Here is a 14,384-nt window from a genome sequence, read left to right on the forward strand (position 1 = left end):
TGTCTCTTATTGAAATATGTAGTAGAAAACCCATGAAAGATCTACGTTATTTTAAAAAATCCATGACATATTTGGACAATGGGCAGCGCCATTTTGTTTGCGTTCTATATCGATGACGTAGAATGGTTGCACCGATCGCGGCTACCTTAAAGGGATAGTTGACCCAAAAATGAAAATGTGATGTTTATCTGCTTACCCCCAGCGCATCCAAGATGTAGGTGACTTTGTTTCTTCAGTAGAACACAAATGATGATTTTAAACTGTTGCCGTCTGTCAGTCAAATAATGTGAGTGATTGGGAACTTGATCAATAAGAGTCGAAAAAACTTGCATAGACAAATCCAAATTAAACCCTGCGGCTCGTGACGACACATTGATGTCCTAAGACACGAAACGATCGGTTTGTGCGAGAAACCGAACCGTTTTTATATCATTTTTTACCTCTAATACACCACTATGTCAAACTGCGTTCAGCACTCGCTTAGTGAGGTCTGATCGCGCTCTGACAGCGGAAGTGATGTCTCGTGCATATACTTCAATGACTGCCAGAAAGCTACTAAAGACGTGTTTAAAACAGTTCATGTGACTACAGTGGTTCAACCTTAATATTATAAAGCGACAAGAATACTTTTTGTGCACCAAAAAAAAAAAAACGACTTTTCAACAATATCTAGTGATGGGCGATTTCAAAACACTGATCTCAAAACACTGCAGGCCTCACTAAGCCATCGGATGTTATCAAAAATATCTTAATTTGTGTTCTGAAGATGAACAAAGGTCTTACGAGTGTGGAACGGCATGAGGGCGAGTAATTAATGACATTATTTTAATTTTTTGGTAAACTAACCCTTTAGTCCTAGACTAAAATGCATATTTCAGCTGTTTTAACTGAAAGCAACTAATACTGCCATATATTAAAATATGTCAGTGTCATTGTTTTGTACACAAGTAATGTTTTTTGTCTAGTGAACATTTATAAAAGATACTTAAATATCCTAATTGAACTAAGGCCTAATCCTGGCTTTGGCTAAACCCTGTCTGTGAAACCGGGCATTAGTACAGATAAAAGTGCAAAACAAGTAGTGTGTATGAGTGTGTGGCAGGATGAGTCACGTCATCTGATTGGTTGGTTGGAGTATAGTTGGTAGACCAATTAGGTGATCGTAGCTGTACTATTTAGGGACCCTTATTTTGACGGGTAGGTATGTTTGTGACTTGGGGTGCTTCTCTCTCTCCCTGGAATTTCCGTTTCCTTTCCGATTCTCTTTCAGGTATGTTGAGTAGGGGTGCGTTCCACTCCAGTTTTAGACACGCACTCGCGAACTACCCTACACACTTCCCCTCGGGGGAATCCCTGCCGCCATTTTGAAGTGCGTTCCACTTCGTGAAGTGAACGAGGGAAGTTTATATGGACAGACCCTCGCTCCCTCGATTTTGACCGAGGGAGCGAGTCTGCTTCATATGTACACTTCAGCACCTATATGTCCCACAATGCAGTACGATTGTTACGTCACTTAAGCAGCTCGCGCTCGCAGCGGTCGTAATTACTATCCACACCTTGCACAGTTCGAATGATGGAGGGGAAAGTAGTTTACACCTGTAAGTAAAGTTAGGTAAATTAAGCAGTTGATAAAACAGCATAATACTTGTAACTGATTAAGATTTGTTCATTGTAATGTTACATTTTTCTGTTGTGTAAGACCTAATTGGCTTACAGTATTTTTTTTAATTGCTTTGGTGCAATTTTCACAAGCAATTGGTACATTTTCAAAACTCTTAGTACTAATATCACAACAGATCATCAAAAGTGCACTTTTTTCAAACATTTCAGCATATTTTCAATTGTGTTACTACAATACTCAAAATCATAAATAACCTTTTTCACTATACAAAATAGGCTAAGTGTTTCATCTATATAAATTTTTCCATTCATAGTAACTGCCTTTCATAATGCTATTACTATCAAACATTTCATTTGCATCTCTTTTCGTTCAGTTTAATACATTTGTCTATTATTTAATCCAACTGATCTTAATGATTAATCAGTTAATCATTTGGTACACCTATAGATTTCTATAGATATTGATTCTATGGGCATAGTTTCTATAGAACTTATTTTCAATTTCTGATATGGATAATCAAATGTAATGAATTCTTTTTGCATTATGAGAAATTTATCTTAGAAGATAACCACAATTTTCAAAGTGTGTGTGTGTGTGTGTGGTCTTGGTAAACACTGTGTTGTAAACCAAATGTCCCAACAAGTATGGTAATACCAGTAATTTTAGACTTTGTTTGGCCTTGTATTTTACAAGACAGAATAAAAGGAAAAAGAAATAGTCACTAACTGTACAGTATTACATCAGATTGATCAGAGATGCATGGAAGAAGGGAGGCAGATGGCATCATTTTGCATTATAGAATGCCACGTGATACTGTAAAAAGAGGTTTTACCATGGTATAGAGACTGCCACATTACTATAACTCACCCTTATAAAGGTCAACTACAGTATGGATTCAGTCATATGGTACAGTGACAACATTTACTGTATTGGCAGCAAACTCTGTTCTACTGTAAAAACCTTATGACTGTGTCATACTTTACTCCTTTTTTCATAACGGACTGAATAAATAATATTACAAGTGTATTTTGTAATTGTGGCATCTGTAGCCTGCATAGATATTTCAGCAACAAGGGTTATTTGAAACATGTATCTTGCATTGTTTGCTATTGAATTAACTGAATGTTAAAAGTACTAAACTGAAAGAAGATCATACTGTTGTGTTTCTGTGATTAAACCAAATGTTCTCTTTACATATCACAATGATCTTGTGTTTTGAAACAGTGATTATGTCAAATGAAAATTTGTACAACTAGAACGAAAGCATGAGGTTTTGAAAGAATGACTAGCTGTGTTACAAGTGTGATCAGTTTGAAGTTTTGCACTAAGAGTTTAGAAAATATACACCTTCCTTGTGAAAATAGGACCAAAGCAAATAATAATAAAAAAAATAATAATACACATTAATAAAGAAAACTACAAGGTTAATAATAAACCAGCTTGTACAAAATTTGTTTGCATAATTTAACATTAACCACACAGAAATTCTAAGAATGTTTAACCAAATGCCCAGTGCAAATGTATTACAGCCAAGTGTTTGTGTTATTGTAGGGTCAGATGAAGACACTGAAAACTTATAAAGCTAAGAGCAGCAAATGGCAGCCTGTTTACTGGCCGGAGAAATGCAGCCAAACTGGCATGGGAGTGAGTATTTCTATCAGAAATGTCATTAAGCCACATTTTTTGTTATTTTGAAGCACATTATTATGTCTGTGTTATTCACTGTTGCACATAAAATAAAATTATTGTTTTGGAAATAACAGAATACTGGACATTCATGTTATTATTATTATTAATAGCTGTCATTTATGTCTTTCGCCAGGACAGTTGTCAAAGAAATGATGCTGGATGGAAAGGTGACAGGTGCCCAGGCTTCAAAAAAATGGGAAAATTTAAAGAAAAAATATAAGGTAGCATGTTTATTCAAATGTTCTGTAATTTGAATTTAAAAAAAATGCTGCTGACATTTAAGTGCTGAGTTGCTGTTGGAAACTTTGAAATTGTAAATTGTAATGCTGTTCTGTTCTTTCAAACCTTATTCAGGAGCTCCGGAACCCACCAACTGGCACTGGAACAGATCAGGGGGAACCCAGTGCCTGCACGTGGAAGTGGTTTACTTTAATGCATTCCACTATTGGAGCAAGGGCCAGCATTACTCCCCCTGTTTTAATTTCATCTGCTGTGCCAACCCCTTCAAATTCATCTAACCAGCCAGTGCCATCCTCTCACATACCAGATCCACCTTCACCTGTGGCCCCAGAATCTCCAACCCACACACAGCCATCAACAGCAGCCATCATTACTAGTAGCCAACCCCACCCACAGCCATCAACATCATCAGCCTCTGTCACACCAGCCACTGCTCTCTCGCCTGCCTCCCCATCTGATTCCTCTGGCAACAGCCCCAAAACCCCCACACCAAAAAGACGAAGGAAAGACCCTTTGCTTAATTTTATGCAGAGGGAGGCAGACAGCGATGCACAGAGGTTTCAGCATCTACAATCTCAGACTGACCGCCTCCTAGACATTCTAGAGAAGCTGGCTGACAGTTCTAAGCACTAGCAATGCAATATTAAAAAAAAGAATAAGAATTGTTCCTGTTACACAGTATCTGCATAATATTTAGTTTTTATTAATTGATTTGTTGCCATATTTTCATAAAAAGGAGATTTAAAATGTGTTCTTAAAATGTGTAAGAATTACAGTTCTTATTGACAAGAGAAAAAATTAAGTGCATTATTTCAGTTTAATATGGCACATTTACATTGTGACTTTACATAGCATGTTTTCTTGACTTGGCAAAAAAAAATTACAAGAAATATTTTGAATTCATTTCGCTGTTTACACTGCAAAGTCCTTAAATAAAAAGAACACATCAAAAAAATGTTATGAAAGAAATGTTTGCTGCCTACAAGTAATTGTGGTCATGTAGTTGGGTCCTGGGTGCCGAAATCTGGCGAGCAAGTGTGTTCCTCGGAGCTGCTCCACTCAGGTCTCCAGGGCCCATTTAAGGAAATGATCACACGTCATTTTCTGCTGCCTCAGGTTCAGGATCCTCCACGTCCCCAACCCCAAGGCATATATTATGCAATACTGTACAAGATGTGATGATGTCAGGGACAAAATGGGAGTCAACTTCAAGGGCCTTAAAGAAGATACTACGCCACCTTTTCTTCATTATCCCGAATGCTCTCTCAATTACACACCTGGCTTTTGAAACATGGGCATTAAAACGTCCCTCAATGGCGTCCCTCACAGGTTCTTTAAATGGTGTTATAATGCATATGGGATGTTCAATGCATGGGTAACCGCCATCACCTATAATAAAATATCCTGCTGGTGGATAGAGAGCTTCTGTGTATACTGGACTGTTTTTCAGTACTCTTGTGTCGTGGACTGATCCTGGATACCCAACAAAAGTGTCCAGAAAAATTCCATTGCTGTCACATATGGCCTGTAATTGAACAGAATAAAAGAGCTTTCGATTGAAGTAATCCTGTGCATCTGGTCCTACAGGTTTTTTTATTCTAACATGGCACCCATCAATGGCACCCACACACTTTTTGAAGAAATGGCTATGGGCCAGTTTGGCAAATCCTTCTCCAACTTTGTCAAAGTCCTGAGGTTTAGGAAACTGAATACACTTGGTTCGTAGATCTACAACTTTCAAGGCAATTGAATGGACAATTCGAAAGACACTGGTCTTTGGAATAGAGAACACACGAGACACAACACTATAAGAAGCCCCATGCCCAAGCCAATAGAGAAACACAAGCACCTCAACTACTGGATTCCAACCATGCCTCTTTTTAATGCCAAGTAGTCTAACCAACATAGATATGGCATCTCGAGACAGTCTGAAGTCAGTTTTTGTGTCCATAATTTCTTCAAAATAAATCTGAAGTACTGGCACACTGGGGTTGACCTTTGCAATTTGCCTTTGGTGCTGAAATTTGGAAGAATAAATATTCATTTTAAATAACACGAAAAATAACAACAATAAACTGCATATAATAATGATTTAATAATAATAAATACGTATATTAGTACATAACATTGGCTCATTATTAGTACATGACTTCATAAATTAAAACTTTAATAGGACAGTTAATAAATAATACAGTAATTAAATTAGGTTAATTTTATGATTGTCATGATTATAAGGTGAAAATTTAGTGAAATTTAGTGAAAACAAGTGAATTTAAATGTAGCTAATCATGTATGTTGCAATAGTAATCAAGACTATGGTAGACTGAAGGAAAGTGAACAGTCACAAATAGCAAATAGCTCTTTAACAGATGGTATTGTGCATTCAAATTTATGCAGTTATGGTTCTAAATGAAATAGAAATAACAATATTTAAATTATTAAAACACAATACTGTTACAAATAAACAACCTTAATCTGGGATTGCATCAGTCTCTGAAAACGTTTTCTTTTCAGGTGCAGAAATTGCCAAATAATTCCGCAAAGTGTAACTACTCCTATTGAAAGAGCGACCACGGTCTCCACTGCGGGCTCCATTTTCCATGTGATCAAGGGCTTAGGGCGTTCCATTTCAACCCATTTCAAGTGTTCCGCCAGTAGTGGGCACTTGTACAACGTAAGCAATGACGTACATCCGAGTCAACGAGACTGAGGGAAGTTTGCGAGGGAAGGGCATTTAAAAAACGAACTGGAACGCAGCCTAGGAGTGACGTGCGGTGACGCGCAGCTAAGATGGCAGCGGCCTCATTTTCACATCAAAACTGCTGTTCAGAACTCTATGGGTGACGTCACGGACACTACATCCATATTTTTTTACAGTCTATGGTTCTGACTTGCAGCATTTGCGTGTGTTAGATGAGCAGGAAAATAGTTCTACTACACAATTATTCGCTAACATAGGTTATTTGTCCAAATCAATGCATATTGTACGGATTAAATTTATTGTTAATTAAACAAAATCACTGTTAAAAAAACACACCATAGTATTGATATTTTTATTTGAGTATCGATACTTTCGATACTCAACATCAGTATTGATATAACGATACTTCATATCGATCTGCCCATCCCTAGCCAGCGCTATTCAGACACAGAGACAGACAAGAGACAGAGGCAAGAGAGGTGATACTTCCTATTGCATAATACCGCAATTATAATCTTATGCTACAGCACAGTGATTGGATTGAATGAGCTTTTTCTCATGAATAAATGTAGAAACTGTTGACGTCAGCATGTTCAACCAGCCCATACTTGGAGCCAACCAGGACTCTGGATCTTGCAGGTAGTAAATGATGACGTCAGGTTTTGTGACGTTGCTCCCACTTTGCTTTTCTAACCGGAAGATAGAAATCGCTCTGAAAAATGCAAAAATAACTAATTTTAACTTTTAAATAAAAATAAAAATAATTTTTAAATAAAATGAGTACCTTCAGTGTTTTCAATGATGTGCAGCCTATACATATCTGTTCACTGCTCAAAAAATGTATTCTGGGGTTTCATGACCCTTTAACTTGAATACAGTTAATTTCCAGGCTTCACGGCATAAGTAATCAATAGGATATTTATGTACCTTCCTAAACAGTACAAACTGTTCTAAACAGGAATTACTACTAGCTTAGCCATCTCAGCCATTTCATCCCAAAATTTCTCACCCTACCTCTCTGTTGTCCTTTGTCTACAATTCAACTATGGACCATAGTGTGAGGCTGCCCTCGCTATCGCCGCAGGCCCAGGCGTCCTATTTTCCCCAGCTTCCCTCTTTTTCTAACCACCCTGTTCCTTCCCAGGCTCCAGGGGCCAACCCGAGCAAGAGGCTGCCTCTGCTAACAGCCTCGGTCCCGGCCTTTCTTCACTGTCCCACAAACAAAACGCTGTTCACCCTGTCTACTACAACCTGATGCCCATCCCACCAAATTCTACAGTCTTGGAACCAAACTCCGTTGCCAACAACATCAGATCCTCTTAGAAATTCAAGCTGTTGGCATAAGAGATGGACCCATTCCCAACCCCGGTACCTTATTTTTCAGAGCTGATATTTCCATAAACCACCCACTAAAAACTCTCCTTGACACCTCCCAACTACATTCTTCAAGCTGCCTCCCCTAGAACTCTACAATCCATTCCCCATAGGAGCAGCAACTACAGCCACCCAAAAAGGCCTCTCCCAGCATCAGATTCAAACACTTGATCGCTGGTCATCAGAAGCTTTTAAGAACTACATCCAATCTAATCGCTTCCCAACAAACACTTATCAGCTAGGTTAAGCTCCAGCTCGTTCTCTCACACATATCTGCAATGATGTCGCCTCGTCTCCCGCAGGAGCTCAGTTCCTCTGGCTATTCTCTCCACTGCCGCAGCAGTGATGTCGCCTCAGCTCCCACAGGAGCTCAGATTCTCTGGCTAATATCTCCACTGCCACAGCAGTGAGGCACATCGGCTCCCGCAGGAGCTCAGCTCCTCTGGCTATTCTCTCCACTGCCGCAGCAGTGATGTCACCTCGGCTCCCGCAGGAGCTCAGTTCATCTGGCTATTCTGTCCACTGCCACAGCAGTGATGTTGCCTTGGCTCCTGCAGGAGCTCAGATTCTCTGGCTAATATCTCCACTGCCACAGCAGTGATGTTGCCTTGGCTCCTGCAGGAGCTCAGATTCTCTGGCTAATATCTCCACTGCCGCAGCAGTGATGTCGCCTCGGCTCCTGCAGGAGCTCAGTTCATCTGGCTATTTTGTCCACTGCCACAGCAGTGATGTCGCCTTGGCTCCTGCAGGAGCTCAGATTCTCTGGCTAATATCTCCACTGCCGCAGCAGTGATGTCGCCTCGACTCCTGCAGGACCTCAGCCCTGTCTAAACTCGCCTTCACTGCCGCAGCAGTGTTTTCATCAAATATGACGAGAACTTTCCCGGCCCTTCAAACTAACCCACCAAACAGCACAATCAGCCTACGCAGTGCAATTTTTGGGGGTCATCAGTAATGTTTCCGGCTGCTATCCTGCATTGGTTTGCAATTTTTGGGGAGTACTCTGGGTTTGGGCCAAATCCTCGAACAGCACGCCAAATACACATACTACTTCACATACTATTTACTATCTGATTATTTGTAAGTGTGAACTTGTGAATTGCATGTAATATTCCACATTATATGTATTATTGTTTGTTATGTTGGACTGTAAATAATTGGATCTGAAGCCTGTATAATTTACTTATTGTAAATGTTATTTATCTTTTTTACAGACCACACACAAATGCTTCAGTAAAGTCATCAAAGGAAATAACTGTGGTTGACTGAGTTCTTGGGTTCCTGGTGTTTCCTTTCCAACAGTCCTAGAGATAAAATTCAAAAGTCCAAATCCTACAATCCTGTTATTTCTTTCTCTTCTGATCTTCTCATCACTTCTCACTGTGTGAATCTGAATCATGAGATTTACAGATGAGATTCATCTGTGATTCTGCAGATGGAGTAAATCAACTCAATCTCTCTAAACAACTCAATCATATTTTCTGTTTAAACATTAAAACAGATGAATATGTTCTTTGGTATTAACTATAAATCATTAGAGCTGCAGTTCAATGTGAAGACAAACTCATATAGTGTTAATCAATGAAACGTTCATTAACATTATTGTAGCGAATTAACTCAAAGGGGAAATATTAATAATTATTCATAACTCATTATGATGATTAATTATGAATATGTAAATCCATTAATCGGATTAACTGGATGTAGCTACATTAAGATTAATATTACAATCAACTAACCTGTTCGTCCAGTGAACACTCAGTGTTGATTGTTTATTAATTCTAAGTGTTAATTTCCAGGTTATGTAAAAATAACACTCTTATTGTACCATACTACTCAGAGCAAGCAGTCGGGATCTGAATCACTTAAGAGGCAATTTATTAGCAGACGGAGTCAGAACCAAACATGTATTGTGCACAATCTTTATTAACTAACTCACAAACACATAACTAAACTAACAAACACATAACATACAACAAAGGTCACACACATACGTAGGTAAGAATAAGTAATGAGTTGAACCGGAAGAGGTACTGTTACTAGAGCTATAGGAAAAAGTAAAAGACAATCTGGAAAGGAATCATCAGTTTCTTCAGCAATAGCTAAGGTAAGTCTTACAAATTAATACTAAATCGCTGTTTAGTGTTAAAATGTACGATACTTGCAAGATGCCTTTAGGCTGAGGAGCGTCAGATCGCCAGGTTGAGGAGAAATCTTGAGGATTTCATCTGAAGTTGTTGCCAGTCTTTTCTATGTTGGATGTTGAGCACATGGCTAGTTTGTAGGCAGAGGCCTACAGGCCTGGCCTAGAGAGGCCTGCCGCAAGGAGGTCCGTTCGGTCGTTCAGAAGCAAGGAAAAGAGAGGGAGTGGCATTGTTCTCTAGCTTTTAACCTCTAGTCAAAGTCCAACCTCTTAAGGTAGATGCAGCCAATGAAGGTGTTGTATTTCCAGGTGACAACACACCCCCTTGTCGGGGCTTTTATGACCAAGCAGATAAACAAGCTAAGTCTTTGAAAAAGAACTATTAAAGATTCTTGTAACACTTATGTGTTGCGCAGGTATGGACCTACCGCATACACAAGCGTTTAAATCTTCCCGATACGAATGCATAGACACTAAACATGGCATGATTGAAGTTACCTTAAATGTATCATAAAACATACACATACGTGAATACAATGATTGTAATACAGCAACGGTAATAATGGATACCATTTCCTGGGACTGTGCATGTTCATTTATAGAACAGTCTGTCTATACTTTAATGCAAGAGAGTCTGTGTTATGTGTGGATAATGCAGGAAAGATGCACGTTTTTGTGTGTCTCTTCTCTGCTCTCCATGTGGCATTTATTAGTGCAATAAAACTTGTAACTGAGAACTTCTCGGGGGATGGAAGCCAGACCCCAGAGTGAGCTTAAAACTATTGGTTTACTAAGAAATAACTGTGTCTGATTTGTCTCAGTCATTACATTATGAATGATGCTCAATGCTTCTTTTCTTTCATTACAGTCATGAGAGCATGTTCAGAGGTGAGAGAGACACTTCAGTAAAACACATCAATCTGTCCTGATTCAGATCAAATTGAATTTATCTTGGCATAGTTGAATAACAAGAGTTCAGTACATGAAAAATGACATACAGTGAGTCTCAAACACCATTGTTTCCTCCTTCTTATGTAAATCTCATTTGTCTAAAAGACCTCCAAAGAACAGGCGAATCTCAACATAACACTGACAGTTACGTAACGTTACGATCATTAATATGTACGCCCCCAATATTTGCATATGCCAGCCCATGTTCAAGGCATTAGACAAGCCAGTATTAACGTCTGGGTGTGCACAGCAGAATCATCAGAATAGGTAAGCAAGCAAGGACAACAGTGAAAAATGGCAGATGGAGCAATAATAACTGACATGATCCATGATAACATGATATTTTTAGTGATATTTGTAAATTGTCTTTCTAAATGTTTCGTTAGCATGTTGCTAATGTACTGTTAAATGTGGTTAAAGTTACCATCGTTTCTTACTGTATTCACGGAGACAAGAGAGTCGTCGCTATTTTCATTATTAAACACTTGCAGTCTGTATAATTCATAAACACAACTTCATTCTTTATAAATCTCTCCAACAGTGTAGCATTAGCCATGTAGCATAGCCTTAAACTCATTCAGAATCAAATGTAAACAGAATTTAAAGGGGCCATGTGCTTAATTGGCGCATATTTAATGATGCTTCAAAATAGGCAGTTAAAAAAATCTATGGGGTATTTTGAGCTGAAACTTCACAGACACATTCAGGGGACACCTTAGACTTATATTACATCTTGTAAAAACTGGTTCTAGGGCACCTTTAAGGGAAGAATCCATACAGTCTGTTTCAACAGTGATTTGATCTTTCTGTTGTAGTTTCAGGAGAAAATTCAGATTTTCCAAGCAGACACTAAGCAACCACCAAACTGTCCTGCCGCTTATTGTGGCTGTAAGGAAACTACTTTGTTTCTCAGCACATAAAGATGAACTACTTATCGTGATTTCAGACTGTGCCCAGCCAGCAATGACACGTGGGGCCCAGATGGGTTAACTACGGGTTCCATGGGTACTGTGTGGGCATGGGCTTTGGCTGGGTGAAACCAGCGGGTCCCATGTAGGTTTTGTAGTACGAGTCCTACATAGGAAGCCCATATGAGCTGATTACATGGGCCCCATAAGGGACAGGCATGGGCCAAGTGGGCATGGGTTTGAACTGGGAATGCACATATGGGTCCTGCATAGAATTTTTATGGGCCAAGTGGGCATGGGTTTGAACTGGGAACACATATATGGGTCTTGCATGACATATTTATGGGCCAAGTGGGCATGGGTTTGATCTGGGAACACATATATGGGTCTTGAATGGCATATTTATGGGCCAAGTGGACATGGGTTTGAACTGGGAATGCACATATGGGTCCTGCATAGAAATTTTATGGGCCAAGTGGGCATGGGTTTGAACTGGGAACACATATATGGGTCTTGCATGACATATTTATGGGCCAAGTGGGCATGGGTTTGAACTGGGAACACATATATGGGTCTTGAATGGCATATTTATGGGCCAAGTGGACATGGGTTTGAACTGGGAATGCACATATGGGTCCTGCATAGAATTTTTATGGGTCAAGTGGGCATGGGTTTGAACTGGGAAAACATATATGGGTCTTGCATGATATATTTATGGGCCAAGTTGGCATGGGTTTGAACTGGGAACACATATATGGGTCTTGCATGATATATTTATGGGCCAAGTTGGCATGGGTTTGAACTGGGAACACATATATGGGTCTTGAATGGCATATTTATGGGCCAAGTGGCCATGGGTTTGAACTGCGTACATATAAACCGGTCTTGCATGGCATATTTATGGGCCGAATGGGCATGGCTTTGATCTGGGAACACATATATGGGTCCTGCATGGCATATTTATTGGCCAAGTGGCCATGGGTTTGGGTGATTGGTTCAGGTCCAGCAATATTATGTAATGCTCATCTACAAACAAGCATCAAAAATAAAATAAAATAAAATAAGCTTAACTTAGGATATCAAGGGGAGCCTTATCATTCAAGCTCCTCTTGGCAAAGCAAAATCTGCTCGTCACAACATGGCAGACAGAGCATCATTCTGCTTGCTTCGATGCTGGACAGGACAAGAGGAAAAAAGAAGAAAAACGACTTGCAGGAGGCCTCATCATCAATCTGTCTGCCACTTCTGTGTTGTTAGATGTCCTTGGACCAAGGAGTAGCATGTGTTTCTATCAAGGTGTAGCTCATACACCAACAATGACTGATGTGTTGGCTGTAAAAGGTACAGTAGATCTGTTTGGTTAGGCTATCTGAAGATCTTCAGGATGCATTGACATATACATGGTTAATGGTTTAAGACGGTAAAGGGAGGGGCTGAGGTAGTTAAAGAAGTAGGCCTGTAAGGACAGAGGCCCTTTCAATTTAAGTAAAAGAATAAAGCTGCAGAAAGCCTTCCGACAGTGCATGGAGCATTCACATAAACACTTTAATTGGTGCAGTGACCCAGATTGGGACAGATTTATGGGGATAAGTGTAAAGGAGACAGCATTGCTACTGCTGGCATTTGAATATTTACAATATTTATATTATATGAATATTTTGCTAACTTAACATAAGTTGCTTATAACATATAGTTGCCTGTAGAATGTTGGGTAAATCCCTCCCTGATGCCTCATAGGACCCATTTTGCTACCCAATTGGCTTTTGGTCAGTTTGCACATCCATCTACCACGCCGGATACCCAGATTCAAGACCCGCTTGGGGAGTGGTTTCTGGTATCAGAGGTGGAAGTCATTAATTACAAATACTCAGATTACTGTAATTAAGTAGTTTTTTGGGGTACTTGTACTTTTATGAGTAGATTTTCAAGCCTGTACTTTTACTTGTAATATTCATTAATCCATGTAATCTACTAAGTTACTTTTAAAATCATAGTTGAGTACTGAGTACAATTTTAATTCATATCCAAACCTTTTATCTGCATTTTTGTAGCCAGTAAGGTTATTTGATAGCAAACAAGCCGATGAAAACCGGGTCATGAGGACGGAAAACAAAACAAAACAAAAAAAGGACGTTAATGATTGATCTTTCATTGATTCTGAATGAAGAATTTAACCAGTTAAAAATGTATTCATGGATATTTAATCAATAGTCGTGGCTCCTCATGTAATTTAGTTTTTTGTCTGCCGGAGACATTTGCTTAATAAGGAAATAAAAACTTAAATGAGAAAAAAATGAGGGAAAAACACTTGTTTTGCATCTTATCAATTATTGATTAATGGATTGTTGGCATGTTAACTTCTGGTAAAGAAAAACACACAATTTCCAGCCCTAGTCTGGAGAAGTGACGGTGACATCAGTGGTTAAAAGTAACTAATACTCTGAATATTTTCTTTTTAATTTTTTAAAATTATTTATTTATTTATTTATTTATTTATTTATTTTTACAAACTGTACTTTTACTTGAGTATTTCTCTAACACCGGTACTTTTACTCGTAATTGAGTAATATTTTAGCAATGCACTTAATTGTACTTGACTACAGATTTTCAGTACTCTCCACCACTGCCTGTTATGCACAACAACACCTAATTAGGCTCATTCATAATGAAGCCAGCGAAGCAGTTAAGTCGTTTGTTAATTCTCTCACATATCCTTTAATTTACAAATTTTTCTGTATTAAATTGTTATTTGGTCAG

At 38.9% G+C, this 14,384-nt stretch overlaps 1 protein-coding gene across 1 annotated transcript; it reads left to right on the forward strand.

Annotated features, from left to right (window-relative positions):
* The first annotated feature begins 1,584 nt into the window (after positions 1-1,584).
* Positions 1,585-5,213, forward strand: LOC125261447 (proline-rich receptor-like protein kinase PERK1). Its single transcript, XM_048180013.1, has 3 exons — positions 1,585-3,265; positions 3,444-3,531; positions 3,665-5,213. Exons 2-3 carry the CDS (start codon positions 3,460-3,462, stop codon positions 4,181-4,183), a joined length of 591 nt encoding a protein of 196 aa, XP_048035970.1. The 5' UTR covers positions 1,585-3,265; positions 3,444-3,459; the 3' UTR covers positions 4,184-5,213.
* The last annotated feature ends 9,171 nt before the right edge of the window (positions 5,214-14,384 follow it).

The sequence above is a fragment of the Megalobrama amblycephala genome, unplaced genomic scaffold (genome assembly GCF_018812025.1).
Source record: "Megalobrama amblycephala isolate DHTTF-2021 unplaced genomic scaffold, ASM1881202v1 scaffold415, whole genome shotgun sequence".
NCBI classification, from domain to species: domain Eukaryota; kingdom Metazoa; phylum Chordata; class Actinopteri; order Cypriniformes; family Xenocyprididae; genus Megalobrama; species Megalobrama amblycephala.

Coding starts and splice junctions, on each gene's coding strand:
- LOC125261447 (XM_048180013.1), top strand. CDS start 3,460: ATGATGCTGGATGGAAAGGTGACAGGTGCCCAGGCTTCAAAAAAATGG. Junction 3,532..3,664: donor ATTTAAAGAAAAAATATAAG/GTAGCATGTTTA, acceptor AACCTTATTCAG/GAGCTCCGGAACCCACCAAC.